This window comes from Corvus moneduloides, chromosome W (assembly GCF_009650955.1).
Source record: "Corvus moneduloides isolate bCorMon1 chromosome W, bCorMon1.pri, whole genome shotgun sequence".
NCBI lineage: Eukaryota > Metazoa > Chordata > Aves > Passeriformes > Corvidae > Corvus > Corvus moneduloides.
This window is the reverse complement of record NC_045510.1, coordinates 7,152,100-7,170,305: the sequence shown is the minus strand read 5'-3', so window position 1 is coordinate 7,170,305 and position 18,206 is coordinate 7,152,100. Positions and strand designations below refer to the sequence as shown.

General features: G+C 45.5%; 1 protein-coding gene across 3 annotated transcripts in view; it reads left to right on the top strand.

Annotated features, from left to right (window-relative positions):
• Positions 1-17,510, top strand: part of LOC116437446 (vasculin-like) — a 98,429-nt gene extending 80,919 nt beyond the window's left edge. For all 3 annotated transcript variants that reach the window (XM_032095091.1, XM_032095092.1, XM_032095090.1), the window contains 2 exons: positions 16,462-16,564; positions 17,352-17,510. In XM_032095091.1, the coding sequence (XP_031950982.1) occupies positions 16,462-16,564; positions 17,352-17,510 (262 nt within the window). The remainder of the gene's footprint in view (positions 1-16,461; positions 16,565-17,351) is intronic.
• The last annotated feature ends 696 nt before the right edge of the window (positions 17,511-18,206 follow it).

Below are 18,206 nucleotides of genomic sequence, written 5' to 3'. Positions count from 1 at the left end.
CTCATATTACTGGAGCTATCCGTTTGTGTGTGCACGCGTGTGAGTGTGCACTGGTCCTGCCGAGCGGCTTCGCTAAAGAGACGCTTTTGGAAGGTCGCAGGACCTCATGCTACAGCACAAAACCGCAGCGCCCGGCTAGCGACAGGCGCATTGGTCAACAAGCTAAGAATTTACGAGGACACTGTCACCGCCCCGTTACTCAGCCATGTTTCATCCAAAGCTGGCTGAGCATGTCCAGAGCTTGGAAGAGAAAATTGAAGAGGGCCACCAGAAACTGAAAAAGGAGCTTAAGGAAGGAATTTACCAAATCTCACCAGAACCAGTAAGAGTCTCTACCATCAGGAGCAGACGACCCCCAGCCAGGGAGAGAAGACATACTCCGCAAGGTAACCTCTGTTTTTTTCCTTCAGGAGCATGGCGAAGACATGAGGAAGTGGGATAAAACCCACCTCCTCCTTAGAAGCCCAGGTACGTGAACTAAAAAGAGGAACAACTACTACAAGAAACTCATCTAGAGTCAATGCTGCTCCAATCTCTCGTGGACAGAACCCCAGATGGTATAGGAATGATAATATGATTGATTCTCTTGAAGGGACCTCAGGAGCATATTCACCGGAGGGGAGCAATGTGTACCATGACCAGGAATAGAGGGGCCCTGCCTCTAGCCAGGTAGAGGAGAGGGACAATAGGATCTATTGGACTGTGTGGATCTGATGGCCTGGCATGTCTGACCCACAAAAATACACAGCTTTGGTTTACACCAGCACTCAATGTACTCTAATGCCATCAAGGTATGTGAGAGTAGAATTAATTTCTATTTCTGGGGTGACAAGAGGATCCCAGTAGCTGACAGCACTGGATGCTGAAGTGAGTTTAACTGGGAATGAGTGGCAGAAACACCCCATTGTGACTGGCCCAGAGGCTCCATGCATCCTTGGCATAGACTATCTCAGAAATGGGTATTTCAAAGACCCAAAAGAACATTGTTGGGCTTTTGGAAGAGCTGCTGTAGAGACAGAAGACATCAGACAACTGAATACCCTGCCTGGTCTCTCAGATGACCCCTCTGCTGTGGGACTGCTGAGAGTTGAAGATCAACAAGTACCAATCGCCACAGCAACAGTGCACTGTCGGCAATACTGCACCGACGGAGACTCTGTGGTCCCCATCCATAAGATGATTCGTAAACTGGAGAGCCAAGGGGTGGTCAGCAAGGCTCGTTCACCCTCTAAGAGCCCTATATGGTAAGTCCAGTGGAGAATGGAGACTGACCGTGTGTAGCAACATGTCCAAACTGCCAAAATTACCAGATACCATCTATGGGTACCGGAGTTAACCCCCAGGGCCTGAACAGCTGCCAATTATGGCAGTCTGACGTGACCCACTTCCCATCCTTTGGAAAGTCTAAGTATGTGCACATGTCAGTCGACATGTTTTCTGGGGCAGTGTTTGCATCAGCCCACGCAGGAGAGAATGCCACCCACACCATCAAGCATTTTCTCCTTGCATTTGCCACCCTGGGAGTCCCTGAACAAATAAAAACAGATAATGAGCCTGCCTATACCTCCCACAAATTGAAAGATTTCTTCAACCAATGGGGAGTAAAACACACAAAGGGTATACCCGCTAATCCCACAGGACAATCCATAGTAGAAAGGACTCAGACGCTCAAAAGAGTCCTCAATCAGCAACGGAGAGAAACAGAGATTATGTCTCCCATTGAGAGACTCTGTAAGGCTGTCTACGTTATTAATTTCCTAAATTGTACATCATCAGAGCCTGACCCCCCTGTACTCCGGCACTTCTTGAATTCGACCCGAGCTAAGCTCACTGAGAAACTGCCAGTGCTAATCAAGGATCCAGAAGCACATGAGATTTCTGGGCCTTTCCAGTTGATTACCTGGGGGAGGGGGTATGCCTGTGTTTCACTACCATCCAGACCCAAATGGTTCCCAGGAAAAAACATCAAACCATACTTAGGCCCTGCAAACACTGCCTCCACAAATAATAACCGAAATATCCTGGAGTCTGACACATCAAGCCCAGATAACCAGAGAAGCTCAGCCTGGAGACGGAGGAAGCATCGACTGCCAAGAAGAATCCACCGTCCTGTCACCAGATCACAGACAAAACGCAGCTCCAGGAAGGACTCTACTTAACAAAATGCAAACTACAGGCCAGACATACATCTGGCCAATGCTGTTATAAATAACAAGTTATTCCCCAGTTACCCCTAAAACCCCACTTACCTATATACCTACCTTCCTGTTCCCTCCCCTCCCTCTCCTCCCCAGCCCTCACTTACCTCCAACCAGAATATCCCAAACCCTCTATCCCCCCCAACAGTATTCATTTTTAAAATACAAAGAAAGAGGAAATGGAAAGGGAGGAGGGAAGAAAAGTGAAGACAACCCTTCCCCCTCACCTCAAAGCTAACAAATTTTCATTTATATTCCCTATCAGAAGCCCCATCCCTGTCTAAAGATGAGACCCATCTACCTTGGTGCTGCCCTCACTGCTGCCTGGACGCTCCTCACAGTGCCACAGGCCCTCAGCTGGGTTGTCCCACAGCCCAGCCATAACATCTGGGTGACCCTAGCAAGGACATTAAAACAAGATAACTCGTGCCTGTCCATGGGCAACCTAGACAACCCACTGTCAACATGCCTGGTAGGGATTCCTCTAGCAGCACATGAATACCCATATGCACATAAGAAACCCAATCCGGTAGACATTTGGGACGAGTGGACCAAGATTCTTCCACAAGCACCAGAGGAACCCCAGGAATTGGACTTATTGGGGTCCTCCAAAGCTCATTACTGTGTGCAATTTTATTATAAACTATCCGGCCAACATTTGAACCACCTTGACCTTATTAGGTCTACCCATAAAAAAAATGTATCACCAAATAACAAAGTTTATAATCCTCCAAATTGGTGCAATTACACCAGTCATATGCTTTCTTCATCCTCACTCCATCCCAAAGTGTTGCCCCGGGGAGTGTTTCTTATTTGTGGAGACAGGGCATGGGCCAGGATCCCCTCATGCCTTCGAGGGGGTCCTTGTAGCCTTGGCCAGCTTACTACCCTCACCCCAAACATTACGATACTCCAAGGTTTAAAGAATAATTCGGCACGCAAATTGGCACACCAAAAATGATCGTACATGGAATATGATGAAAATTGTGATTCCCAAGTTATTAATTGGAGTAAAGGAAAAAGGGTAGCAGTCTCCCTACTTCTACCTTGGGTAGCTGCTGCTAAAGCCCTTGGTGAGCTAAATCACCTGGGGTGCTGTCTTAGCAAGCAGGCCAATGCAACATCTGCCACCCTAAGTGATCTCCTCCAAGATGAAGAAACCACCAGACACGTGACACTGCAAAACCGGGCAACCATTGACTTCCTGCTCCTAGTCCATGGACATGGCTGTCAAGATTTTGAAGGCATCTGCTGTTTTGATTTAACATCACATAGTGACTCCATCTCAAAGAACATCCAGCTACTAAAAGATCAAGTCCACCAAATCAAGACAGAAGAAAAAATCACAGACGGTCTCAACAACTTTCTCAGACAATGGGGACTCCAAGGGTGGGCACTTTCTTTAGTTAAGGGTGCTTTGTGGATTTTCATTGTAATTCTTATCGTATTGCTTATGTTCTCATGTTTTTTATGCTGCTTTAAAAAGGCCATTGGGGAGGCGTTCTTGGTAAAAAAAGAAGGGGGAGTTGTGGAGGGCTGGGAGCCCTTGGCACAAGAGCCCTCTGCACTCCCTTGGAGGAGAGAGGCCTGAGGGCAAGATGACCTTCCCCAGAGATAAGCAACCTTCCTCTGGGTCATGTCGAGAAAGTGAACCACCCCCAGCATGCCTTGTTTCTATATGGTAATAGCCTGTACCCGGTTGGCTAGTTGGTTTCTACCCCATCCCCTGCCTTTTCCATAAAAAGCCCCTGTTTCTGCCCCTCAGTAGGGAGTTCTCATCCCTGGACTTCTCTTCACAGAGGCTGCTGGACAATAAAGGCTACCTCCATGGAACTGCTATATAAGGCTCCTGTCTCTCTATCCCCGAGTTCGCCTTGGGTGATTTCACAAAGGGCTGAATCACAAGACCTGAAATCACTTGTAGCTGAGGAATTGCTACACTCGCTGAAATCGCCTGCTGCCCAGGGAAGCCGGCCACCGCTCCTGGAAGAGTTGTTCTTTGCAGGACGCTCTCTCTAGGAAGGTCATGGCACACTGGGTTGTCCACCCTCGGCTCTCCTGAATAGCAACAACCGTGGATTACCGTGGCCCAAATGAAGTCACGCGGCCACTGAGTGCTGCCATGCCAGACATGGAGCTTCAGTACGAGCTGGAATCCAAGGCAGCAAAGTGGTACGCAACCATCGATATTGCAAATGCCTTCTTCTCCATTCCTCTGGCAGCAGAGTGCAGGCCCCAGTTTGCTCTCACTTGGAGGGGTGTGCAGTATACCTGGAACTGGCTGCCCCAGGGGTGGAAGCACAGTCGCACCATCTGCCATGGACTGATCCAGACTGCACTGGAAAAGGGCAAGGCTCCGGAACATCTGCAGTACATAGATAACATCATCATATGGGGGAACACAGCAGGGGAAGTCTTTGAGAAAGGAGAAAAGATTATCCAGATTCTGCTGAAAGCTGGCTTTGCCATTAAGCAAAGTAAGGTTAAGGGACCTGCTCAAGAAATTAAGTTTCTAGGAGTCAAGTGGCAAGATGGACTTTGCCAGATCCCAACGGAGGTAATCAACGAGATCACTGCTATGTCCCCACCTACCAACAAGAATGAAACCCAGGCTTTTCTAGGAACCGTGGGCTTTTGGAGGATGCATATCCTGGAGTACAGCACAATTGTAAGCCCTCTATATCTTGTGACACGAAAGAGAAACAATTTCCAGTGGGGCCCCAAACAACAACAAGTGTTCGAACAAATTAAGCAGGAGATTGCCCATGCAGTAGCCCTTGGGCCAGTCAGAACAGGGCAGGATGTGAAGAATGTGCTCTACACTGCGGCCGGGGAGAATGGTTCCTCCTGGAGCCTGTGGGAGAAGGGACCTGGAGAGACTCGAGGACAACCACTCGGGTTCTGGAGTCGGGGATACAAAGGATCCGAGACCAGCTATACCCCAACAGAGAAGGAGATTCTTGCAGCTTATGAAAGGGTTCAAGCTGCCTCAGAGGTAATTGGCACCGAAGCACAGCTGCTTCTGGCACCCCGACTACCAGTGCTGGGTTGGATGTTCAAGGGAAAGGTTCCTTCCACACATGCCACCGATGTCACGTGGAGCAAGTGGATTGCCCTCATCACACATCCAGATAGGACATCTTAATCGCCCTGGGATTCTGGAAATTATAACAAACTGGCCTGAAGGTGAGACTTTTGGATTATCTTCTGAAGAAGAGAAGGAGCAAGTGACACGTGCTGAGGAAGCCCCACCATATAATGAGCTACCGGAGAGCGAAAGACGATATGCCCTCTTCACAGATAGTTCCTGACGAATTGTGGGCTCTAGCCGGAAATAGAAAGCTGCAGTATGGAGCCCCACATGACGTGTTGCACAAGCTACCGAGGGACAAGGTGGATCAAGTCAGGTCTCAGAGCTTAAAGCTGTCCAGCTGGCTTTGGATATTGCCGAATGAGAGAAGTGGCCAAGGCTCTGTCTCTACACCGACTCGTGGATGGTAGCTAACGCTCTGTGGGGATGGCTGGATCGCTGGAGAAAGGCCAATGGGCAGCGCAGAGGGAAACCCATCTGGGCCACTGAGATTTGGCAGGACATTGCCACTCGGGTAGAGAGGCTGGTCGGGAAGGTTCAACACATGGATACGCACGTACCCAAGAGTCGGGCTAATGAAGAACATCGCAACAACGAGCAGGTGGATCGAGCTGCCAAGGTGAAAGTATCACAGGTGGATCTGGACTGGCAGCACAAGGGAGAATTATTCCTAGCTCGTTGGGCCCATGACGCCTCTGGTCATCAGGGACAAGATGCAACGTACAGATGGGCTCGTGACCGAGGGGTGGACCTAACTATGGACAGTATCTCACAGGTCATCCGCAGCTGCAAGACCTGTGCTGCAATCAAACAGGCCAAGCGGGTGAAGCCTCTGTGGTACGGTGGACGATGGTCTAAGTATAGGTATGGGGAAGCCTGGCAAGTTGACTACATCACCCTTCCCCAAACCCGCCAAGGCAAGCACTATGTGCTGACCATGGTGGAAGTCACCACTGGATGGTTGGAGACCTACCCTGTGCCTCATGCTACTTCCCGGAACACCATCTTGGGCCTGGAAAAGCAAGTCCTGTGGAGACATGGCACCCCTGTGAGAGAATCGAGTTGGACAATGGGACTCATTTCAGGAATAACCTTATAAACATCTGGGCCAGAGAACACAGTATCGAATGGATATATCATATCCCTTATCACGCACCAGCTGCCAGGGAAGTTGAACAGTGCAATGGACTACTTAAGACCACCCTAAAGGCACTTGGCAGGGGGACCTTCAAAAATTGGGAAGTGAACTTAGCAAAGGCCACCTGGATGGTCAATACCTAAGGGTCCATCACTCAAGCTGGTCCTGCCCAGTCCGAGCCCTTGCACACAGTGGATGGAGATAAAGTCCCTATGGTACACATGAGAGGTATTTTAGGAAAGACTGTTTGGATTAATCCCACCTCAGGCAAAGGCAAACCCATCTGTGGGATTGTTTTTGCTCAAGGACCTGGTTACACTTGGTGGGTAATGCAGAAAGATGGGGAAACCCATTGTGTACCACAAGGAGACCTAATCTTAAGTGAGAGCTGTGTGTAAGGTTTCATTGTGTATAGAAGAGTTTAAAGAGGGTATTGATTTGGGTATGATGCAGATGGTAATAGAATAAGGGGTGGATAATATCTTAGGTTACAATGTAAGATGTAACCAAAAGTATGTATTCTACCACCATCTGTTAAAACCAGGTGGGGCAGTGTTCTTTATCTCTTCCATGACACATCCCTGATAACTCCCTCTGGAGGGATATTTTTCTGTTAATGGGCTATCAAGCCTCACTGCATGACTCATAAAATTGCATCATCACATTGTGAGATGCTCCGCCCAGAGGGAGGAACCAAGCATTCCTACCTGGATATAATCTGAGGTTTGGAACACCACAGTCTACCCTTACCTGCTGGGTTCCCAGAGAACAAGAGCTACATAACCACTACTGGACCTTCAGAGGAAGACCAGACCCTTCTACAGGATCACTGCTTCAACAGAACCACATCTATCACTTCAGGAGGACTGCAGCCACCATTTAGTTGGACTGCTACCACCACCCTGACCAACAGGGTGTCAGGTTGTATCCTGACTCTGTCAGTGTTTCTGTACTATGGCATTTATTTTAATTTTCCTATTAAATTGTAGTTCTGATTTTGAGTCTCTCACTGGTTTGCTTTCAAACTGGTACACACTCCTTTCAATTTCTTTGTTGAAGGACCTGCTTCTTCATCTGTCCCCTCCTCTCCTAGTTCTTTTTCTTCTTGCTCTTTATCTTCTTGTTATTTTCTTTTTCTCTTCTTGTTCTTCTGCTTGTTCTTCTTCTTCTTCTTCTTCTTCTTCCTCTTCCTCATTTTCTTCTTCTTCTTCCTCGTTTTCTTCTTCTTCTTCTTCATCCTCCTCCATTTCTAATCAATGATATGGACTTGTGACTTGCCTTATCCATTTTTTCTCTTTCATTATTGGAGCAATTACTGTAGTTGTTCTTTTGGTCCCTATCTCAGCTATAGTGCCCTCAAATGCAGTTTGGGTTTTTGCTTCAACTACCGTCCTCTAAGAGTACTGAACAGTGGCCCAATAGGCATAGACCAGGCTCCAGTACAGGGTGAGGAGCTGCTGGTTTTCAGTGGGGTACACAAGGCACCCTTCTATCAGGTCACACGTCAGTTTGCCAGGGTTGGTTACCTGTTCAGGTATAAAGTGCCAGGTACTGGGAGGTGATAACCACCCTAGGAACCTGCCCAAATCCTTCCACATACCCTGCCACCCAGGAACCGGATGCCTCAGGGCAGATTTCAATATCTTTTCACCTAAAGTTTGTTTTCTCTTACGCCAGGATGACACCAGATTCCATGAACCCCATAGCGTGCAAAGAGTATTCGTTAATATTATTAACAGTATTAAGAAGCTTACATAAGGATGAGCAATGACCATGGGAGGCTGCATTATAAAACCATTCACATAAATCTCAGGCAGGCAGAGAGAAGTGTATTCCCTCATGGTCCACAGAAGACAGCTCTCCCAGCATATGGCCATCAATGTAAGGGCAAAGCATAGAGCCATTGTTTATATTAGTATGTTCCCAAACAGCAAAATAAAGAGATAAGCAGTGCAGCTGACAAACTCTGTATCCCACACAGGAGCTTGCTACTCAATAACTACTATTACTATAGCATGCAAGATATATATAATTACCTTTGTCTCGTCCCTGTTTGGGTGCTAAAAAGGACTGTAGTTGGTTGAACTTGGCTGGACACCAAACACACAATGCCTCTCTATTACTCCCCTCCACAACTGGACAGGGGATAGAAAATATAACAAAAAGTTCATGACTTGAGATAAGGACAGAGAAAGATCACTCACCAAATGCCATCATGCACAGACTCGAATTAGAGATATTAATCAAATTCATTACTCACAAAATAAGAGCAGGATAATGAGAAGTAAAATAAGACCTTAAAAACACATTCCTCCCACCCCTTCCTCCTTCCCAGCTCTACCTCCTCCCCCAGTGGTGCAGGGAGACAGGAGTGGGAGTTATGGTCAGTTCATCACATGTTGTTTCTCCCACGCTCAGGGAGAGGAGTCCCTCCTCTGCTCCAGTGTAGGGTCCCTACCACGGGAGATAGTTCTCCACGAACTTCTCCAATGTGAGTCCATCCCCTAAGCAACATTTCTCCACAAGCTGCTCCAATGTTGGTCCCTTTCCTCAGGGTGCAGTCTTTCAGGCACAGCCTGCTCCAGCATGGGTCCCCCACAGGGTCACAAGTCCTACCAGGAAACCTGTTACAGCATGGACTCCTCTCTCCATGGGTCCACAGGTCCCTGACAGGAGCCTGCTCCAGCACAGGCATCCCACAAGGTCACAGCCTCCTCTCAGGTATCCACCTTCTCCACCATGGGTCTCCTTCATGGGCTGCAGGTGGATCTTTGCATCCCAATGGACTTCCATGGGCTGCAAAGGCACAGCTGCCTCACCATGGTCTTCACCATGGGCTGCAGGGGAATCTCAGCTCCAGCACCTGGAGCACCTCCTGCCCCTCCTTCTCCACTAACCTTGGTATCTGCAGAGTTGTTCCTCTCACATATTCTCACCCCACTCTTCTCTGGCCACAATTACATCTGTGCAATCACTTTTTTTTCTTCTTAAATATGTTATCACAGAGGCATTGCCACCATTTCTGATTGGCCCAGTCTTGGCCAGCAGCACATTCATCCTGGAGCCAGCTGGCATTGGCTGTGCTCGACATGCAGGAAGCTTCCAGCAGTTTCTCAGAGAAGCCACCCCTGTAGCTCCCCACTACCAAAACCTAGCCATGTAAACCCAGTACATTCAGTGATATCACAAGAAAATGCACTTGAAAGGGAGAAAGTAACTTCAAAAAAGGATTGAAACAATTCTAGTATCTCATAATACTAGACAAATACTACATAGTAAAGGACTTGAGGAAGCTGGTCAACACTCAGCTGAACATGAGCCAGCAGTGTGCCCAGGTGGCCAAGAAGGCCAATGGCATCCTGGCCTGTATCAAAAATAGTGTGGCCAGCAGGACAAGGGAAGTGCCATGTACTCAGTACTGGTGAGGCATCTTGAGAACTGTGTTCAGTTTTGGGCTCCTCATGACAGGAAAGACATTGAAGTGCTTGAGCCTATCCAAAGAAGGGCAACAAAGGTGGTGAAGGGTCTGGAGCACAAGTCTTATGAGGAGCGGCTGAGGGAGCTGGGGTTGTTTAGCCTGGAGAAAAGGAGGCTCAGGGGGGACCTTATCATCTACAACTCCCTGAAAGGAGGTTGTAGCCAGGTAGGGGTCAGTCTCTTCTCCCAAGTAACAAGAGACAGAATGAGAAGAAATGGCCTCAAGTGTCATCGGGGGAGGTTTAGACTGGATATTAGGAAGAAAATTCTTCACAGAAAGGGTTGTCAAGCAATGGAACAGGCTGCTCAGGAAAGTGGTGGAGTACCCACCCCTGAAGCACTCAAAAAACATGTGGATGTGGCACTTGGGGACATGGTTTAGTGGTGAACATGGTGATGATGCTGGGTTGATTGTTGGAGTTGGTGATCTTAGAGGTGTTTTCCAACCTTAATGATTCTATGATAATAGTGACTACAGTAGCAACTGGTAGAGATTGGCAATGATACTGCTGGGAAATCACAATTTGGTCTGGAGGTGAGCTTGTCAATGAGCTCTGTTGAATTTTTACTGTTTCTGGCAACTACGGAAATGTAGTGATAGATTAGATAGATTTTTTTTTTTTTTGGTGATACATATATTTTTATATATTCACATATATTTATTTTTATTTATTTATATATTTATATATTTAGTGATTCTACATATACATTGAACTAGAGAACTTTTCCTTTTATAGTACCTGCAGAGGAAACTTCCATGACCTTTTATTCCTCACGGGTATGAAAAATAAAATGTACCCTTCTCTGTTCCTTTTATTCCACCATTGGCTATGGAGACAGAAAATCTTGGCCACTAGAGGCTGCTGATTTTTGATTAGAAGGTATGAGTCAAATCTAACTCTCGTTTGTCAATTCAAATGACTTTGAGTGGCCTTCATAGGGTTTCTGGGCAAGGATCTTCCCTTGTGGTATTCCAGAGATGCTTTGTCTCCATACTATACCAGCCCTTTGGCTGAGACCTCTGCATGTATGTAGACGGATGTTATGGTAAGCCTTTTTCTGGTAAATTTGACTCGAAGCGACCAGGTTAACTCACAGAATACTTGTGCATAGGTAATAACTTATAGGTACATGTTGTACAAAATATATCTTGGGCTTCCTTTCTGCTGTGGGAGTTTCCAACATGCAGTGATTATGTACTCATCCTGTTGGTGTCAAGTTTGCTAATCAGAAGCCTAATTTTTTTTATCTAGTTCACACTTTTAACCATTCTAGAAGGGTAATGTTGCTTTAAAGGGTCAGTAGTCCTGCTAACTTTAGATGATATTGCTTAAAAGTTAGCTATTGCCCTAAATGTTATTTACATTAACAGGAGCTATGTAACTAGTCACTTTACTGTACATAATACCGTTAACATCTTCACTTGCTTGCAGTAAAATTTTCTGCCTCAAATTGCTGTTGCTTAAAAATATCATTGAACTGCTTTTGACATTGCATAATGGCAAGTCTTTTTCTGTATGTGTATACAAATGCACATATTCTCTTAAAAGAAAGAAGCTTTAGATGACTTGCATATTACTGCTTCCTGAGGATTTCACTGTTTCTGGCTGTCACATTGTCCAGTTTGGTTCAAACATTAGAGGACACACACACACACACACACCCACTCCCCCTTCAATTCCAGGCTTTTATTATGGTTTTAACAACAGTCTCTGGTGTCATTGGTCACCTGTAGTGACTCATCCAATGCATGTGTATTGTATTTGGACCTCGAATTTTTTGCAGGGAGGGTTGAAGGGCATTTCTTGCTGACATCTGGCTAAACAGATTACCTGGCACATGACCTCAACTGTGAGTTCATCTAACTTCCCTGTTTTAGTATATTCTGTTCTTCAGCTCTAAGTATCAGTTTCTTGTGTCAGTTCTGGCATATACTGGCATATACTTTAGAAACATCTATATTTTTTTGTGAAATAACTTTAACCTCCTTTAACATTTAAGGTCAACAGGTGTGTGGTTTGCTTGAAGAAGGTGCTAATCCTTTTGTCCCAAACTTTGCAGCAAGAGAACTTATCTTCATTGTTAAATGTCACAGTGTCTTCACCCTCAGATAATCTGTTTTCACAGTGTTTTAAGGCCTAAAACCATTTTCTTTCTGCTCAGATACTGCTGTCCCACTTTTGGCACTAGCTAAAACACTTTTATTATTGCATCTTTGGACGTCTCAAGCTTAGTCATGAGAGGAATCTGTCTCCATTTATTTTCTTCCCCTCCTCCCAAAATTTGCTCCTAGTTTTAGTCTGTCTATGCTGGAATATTAGCATCAGCTGTCAGGTGAGACTCAATTGCAAAGAAGCCTATCTTGGCTCTGACATTAGCATGTACTAAAAAAAAGAAACTGTGAGACCATTTGATCCGGTTTGGCCAAATTTAAAAATATATCCTCTGAGAGAAGGCAGGTCACCACCCCTCCCCCACCAGGTTCGGGGAAAATAAATTTTCCTCGAAGGAAAGTGAAAGAGATAAAAACTATTTATTTAACAAACACACAGGAAAAGGATAATAATGCTAAATAATAAAATCTCTCGCTGTGGAGAAAAAACCTGGGAAAGTGTTCGAGTCCTCCCTTTGGTCTCCTCGGAGCTGGGGCTTGGCCCAGGGCCAGGCCCTCTGTGCTCGGTGGAAAGTCCTCCCGATGTGTTCAGATATTGAAGCAGTCCAGTGGAAAAGGAGAAAATCTGAAATTCCAGGGAAGGGAAGAAAATTCAATTCTCAGTCTCTCTTCGGAGAAAAAGAAGCTGAACAACTGGCCAGAAACTGACCTGGGAGCAGCAAGCCGAGTGCCTCCTCCCTCCCCTGCTGCAGCTGGGAAAAAAATGTGCTATCTCTGTGTGACCTTGAACAAGCTGCAAACTGCTTTGAAAAAGTTTTGCTCAGTTTTTCCTTCCCCATCTCAGGCTCAGTTTAAAGGCATAGAAAGGTACAAAAATTAATTTCTGGGCATAGGGCAGCGATATAGGATACACATCACAAAGTCACCCCAAGACACCATTGCATCCTGAATTGTGCTTCTGTCACTGAGTATCAATGCAACTTCTCTCAAGTGCATTGCTGCTATCTCCAAACTTGATGCAGAAGATACTATGGGTCTGAGGTGAGGAACCACCTCTGATGTTTGTTCGCATGGAGGAATATCGCCAGCATTCCTACACTGCTGCTCCACCAGAGCAGTTATACAAAGGAGATATATTCTTATTTTTCCACCTGACAGATTTCTTGCCTTAAAATGAAGGTAGTTACTTAGATTCTGCTTTCTTCCTGCTTGAACTAGTGTAGCCAGGGTCACTTGATTGTACTAAAGTCATTTGCCCTTGATAACTTCTTACACAAAGATATTGACAATTGTTGGGGTTTTAAGAGTTCTCCTTTTGTTTTTTCTTCTCTTAAGGAATTTTCCCCCATACGACGACTGGATACTTAAGAGAGACAAAAGACCTGGCCACAGCTCAGGGGAAGGGTCCAGCTGGCTACTCTCTTTTACCTGGGGTTTTCTCGTGTAGGGCAGAGATGCCGAGAAATTTGGACTGGGAAAATGGGGTTGGGTGGAGCCCCTAGTTCTCTTGTTCTCTCAGCATTTGGAGGGGAGAGAGGCTGCGGTTGCTGTGGGGAGAATTCATCACCACTGCGGGGTCCTGCCTTCTGCTGCCTTTCTTCTACCGTGAGTGGAGCTATTTAACACCCTGCCTCACTAAAAGAAGGACTTTTCACCATCTGCTCGGGTGCCTCAGGGAAAAACCCCGGGATCCTGAGCCCGCCCTTCCCTGCCCTGCTGGGAGCCAGGCCACCGCTGCCCAGCCCCCACCGTTTCTTCGGCACTGCTCCAAGTCTTCGCTACACTGTAGTTCTGCACCCTCTGCCTGCCGAGACATCCCAGGGTTCCCGCTGCAGCTGTGGAGATTGATAGATCTCATCTACCACCCGGGATTTTTCATCATTCCTGCCATTCCAGTTTGTTGCTCCCTAAGGTCCTGCTGGGGCACCAGAATCGGCTGCCCCAGGGGGTTTGTGAAGCCTTTCTTCCATCCCTTCCCGGCTTGGCCAAGCCACTATTACCGCGTGCTCCCCGAGCTCGCGGCACAGCGCCCCCTGCAGCCGCGGGGGAACCATCGCACCTTCCCTGCTCACCAGGAGCCGCCAGCGCCCCTGCCGGCTGTGACCGTAATTGCACCAAAGGGGAAAGTGCCTGACAGCCAAGAAGGCTGGCACTAGGTTACTGGTTCTGTTTGCTGTTACTGCCATAGTTATTGTTGTTTGTTTGCCTTGTTATACACACATATATATATAATAGTAAAGAACTGTTATCCCTATTTCCCACATCTTTGCCTGAAAGCCCCTTTATTTCAAAATTATAATAATTTGGAGGGAAGGGGGTTACATTTTCCATTCCAAGGGAGGCTTCTGCCTTCCTTAGTAGACACCTGTCTTTCAAACCAAGACAACAATGGAAGTTGCAGCTTAATGGGCTGTAAAGTCCATAGTCCCAATACCATATATGCTTTTAAGTGAAGTCCTGTGCATCAACAGCTGAACTTGCAGATGATCCAAATTATTTTATCTTTTGTTTTTTTTATTGCTGCAGTCCTGGAGAGCCGCCATCCAATTGAAACCAATACATACCAACATTGGTCAGATAGAAACTTTCTAACACAGTTTTGAGTATTAGAAAGCAGGCATTCTTTATTGCAGTGCACTGGTCACTCAGAGGATACTTCCTCTAATCGAGTGCCCCAAGTGTTGGGTAAGCAGTTTTTATCATACACACTGATTACATATTCATTAGCTATCCCCACTTACTTGATCCATATATATTACTTTATTTTACGTAGTCACACCCCTTATCAGAAGTCTATATCATTCTTTGGGGTCTTCTTCGGTGGTCCTCAACATCCAGTGTCCTTTTTAGGTGGCTGTTCCTCAACTCCCACTTTTGAGTAAGCACAATATCATTGTTTTGCATAACTTCTGCTTAGTCAGCCTTGCAGAGCTCAGCTGGCATCCTGCTTGCATTTTGCATGAATTCTGTTTGCCTAAGTTACATCCTTTACCTACTTCTCCAAGGCTATGCTGTTCTGTTCAACTGTCCTTATCAAAACATAATATGAAAAACTGTCAGCTTTTTTTCAGCTGGTAATAAAGATTTGTGAAGTGATGGTCTGGACATGGGGATTTAATGCACCCTCAGTAAATTTGCAGACAACACTAAGTTGGGTGGGAGTGTTGATCTGCTCAAGGGCAGGAAGGCTCTGCAGAGGGATCTGGGCAGGCTCGATCAATGGGCTAAGGACAACTGTATGAGGTTCAGTAAGGCAAAATGCTGCGTCCTGAACTTGGGTTGCAGCAACCCCATGCAGCGCTACAGGATGGGGGAACAGTGGCTTGAGAGCTGTTCAGCAGAAAGGGAATTGAGGGTTCTGGTTGAAGGCCAGTTGAACATGAGCCAGCAGTGTGTCCAGGTAGCCAAGAAGGCCAATGGCATCTTGGCCTATATCATGAATAGTGTGGCCAGCAGGACAAGGGAAGTGATCATCCCCCTGTACTCAGCACTGGTGAGGCCACACCTTGAGTACTGTGTTCAGTTTTGGGCCCCTCATTTTAAAAAGGACATTGAGGTGCTAGAACATGTCCAGCGAAGGGCAAAAAGGCTCGTGAAAGGTCTAGAAAACATGTCTTATGAGGAACTGCTGAGGGAGCTGGGGTTGTTTAGTCTCGAGAAGAGGACGCTCAAGGGGAACCTCATCGCTCTACAACTCCCTGACAGGAAGTTGTAGTGAGGTGGGGGCAGGTCTTTTCTACTGTGCCTGCAGTGAGAGGACCAGAGGAAATGGCCTTAAGATGAGACAGGGGACATTCAGATTAGATATTAGAAAAATGTTTTTCACTGTTCAGGTGGTCAGGCATTGGAATAGATTGCCCAGAGAGGCGGTAGAGTCACCATCTCTGGAGGTGTTTAAAAGGCATTTGGATCTGGTGCTGGGTGATGTGGTTTAGTGGTTTAGGGGTTACAGTGGCAGTGCTGGGTTGACAATTGGACTGGATGATCTTAACAGTCTCTTCTAACCTTGGCGATTCTATGATTTTGAGTGAGATAATATGATGAAATTTGCCTTTTGTGTCCTTATGTTCAGTGGGTTGGCAGAAGAGCAGGATCTATGTGAAACCTGATGGCAGGAAATGTAGTACTTGGTATGTGCAAGTGATGGTGTTGTTATGCTTAAAATTATGCTCTATAGATAAAGTATTACTGTTTAATTTTTGAAACCTTTGAAATTAAACATATGGAGGTAAAATAGTCTTCTGTGAAAGACCTGAGAACTCAACTTTTGTGCTTTATGTATCTTTTGTAAAGCTTTAAACCTACTTCTATGTAACAGTTTTTAAAATAGTTATGGACTGATTAATCCATTTATTACAGGTCTTTACACATCTACGTATGCAGAGCTTGAAACATCTGAGTGTGTGTAGCAAATTCCTTAATGTTGTCCCTTTTTATTTTGAAGGTTGTTAAAGGAGATGGGCTGGCAGGAAGACAGTGAAAATGATGAAACATGTGCTCCACTAACAGAGGATGAGATGAAGGAATTTCAAGTCATTAGTGAACAGGTAACACTAATGTTCCTTTATGAACTTATCAGTGGCTACCCTAAGTGTCTACCTTTGAGGGGGATCTCCAATAATTCTGATGGTTAGGGATGCTGCCATTTCAGCACCCTTTTTCTTTTCTCTGTCTTGCCTCCTTGTGCTTTTGGAATAATAGTTGCTTTAAAAAGATAGGGGGCCAGTGCTTATTGTAAGTACACCTGTTCTCAAAATATCAAGGGAAGGGTAGGGGAATGGTTCTGAGTATTAAACTCTTAAATGCTTGGCTTATTGCCCAGTTTTTGCACTATGTCTGGAAATGCAGTAATTTCTTTCTTGTAAAATAAGTTGTTTCCTTCTCTCCACTGTCTTTTACTTTCCAACTACATCAGGTATACAGACTGGGATACCCATTCCTCTCTGCTTCTTCTCTTCCCGGGCCCCTTCCTTGCTGCAGAACCTGCCCTTCTTAGCACAGGTGTCTGCAGCAGACCATGAAAAAAGGGACTGCATCACTGGAGACACCATGTGGGAGGGATCACTGGGGCAAGATGTCTGAGGAAGTGGGTGAGAAGAGGGTAAACTCTTGTTCACTGCAGGAGCTTAGTTTAGCACAGTTGGAGGCTCTTGGATGCAGGTGGCTGGCCCAGAAGTGAAGGTTCTCAGGTGAATTTTCCTTTGTGCATATACATAAAATAGGTTGTGCAGTGGATCTAATGTAGCCCATAGATGACGTAGAGAATGCTGAAATGGAACAAATTGTTGTGTTTAGCTTTTTATTTATCTGATACATCTTGTTTTCTCATTTCAGTTACAAAAAAATGGCCTTCGAAAAAACGGCATTTTGAAAAATGGCTTCATCTGTGATTTTAAATTTAGCCCCTGGAAAAACAGTACTTTCAAACCTACTCTGGAGAATGAGGATTCTGAGACAAGCAGCAGTGATACATCAGATGATGATGATGTGTGAAGATTTCTGTAACATCTGTTGAAGCTTGTTTTGATCCCATGAAAATTTGGGGATGTATTGTTTGAAAAAAAAAAATTCTAATTGATGTAGTAACATGCCCCATTAGAGGAAGAATGATGGGACTCTTCTCCGAAGAAAGCAAGGAATATTGTGTTGAACATTACTATAATTTCTTTGTGAAAAAATGTAGAATGAGGACTTGGGTTGACCCAACATTGACTGACTTCATCACTGTAGCATTTCTGAGCAATGTGCCAATGTAATAAATCAGACTTTCTCATTTAATAATAAAACCAAAAGGAATTGTGTAATGTTTAGCAAGACTTGTCTTAATATGTCCAAGTATATGAGAAAAAAAAAAAAAGATAGCTTGACACAGTGCTTTGCTTGCTAAGTAATTTCTTTCCTAAAATGGAAGTCCTTGGGTATGGGTACCTAGTCCACTCTGTATGCAAAAAGGGCAATGTAGCATGTTGGCTAAAATGAGCTAAGTACACTAAAGTTCTTTTCCTTAATTGAGCTGTTGTACCATTCTGCTTTTTCCACATATAACTGTTCTTTAGGCATTTGTAGTGTAGTCATCATTATTAATGGAAAAAAACCCCTGATGTTTCGGTTTCAAATTCCTGGAACTAACCTTTTATTTGAAGGCTTTATGTGGGGTATTGCAAGACTGAGTACTCTCACAGTGAACAT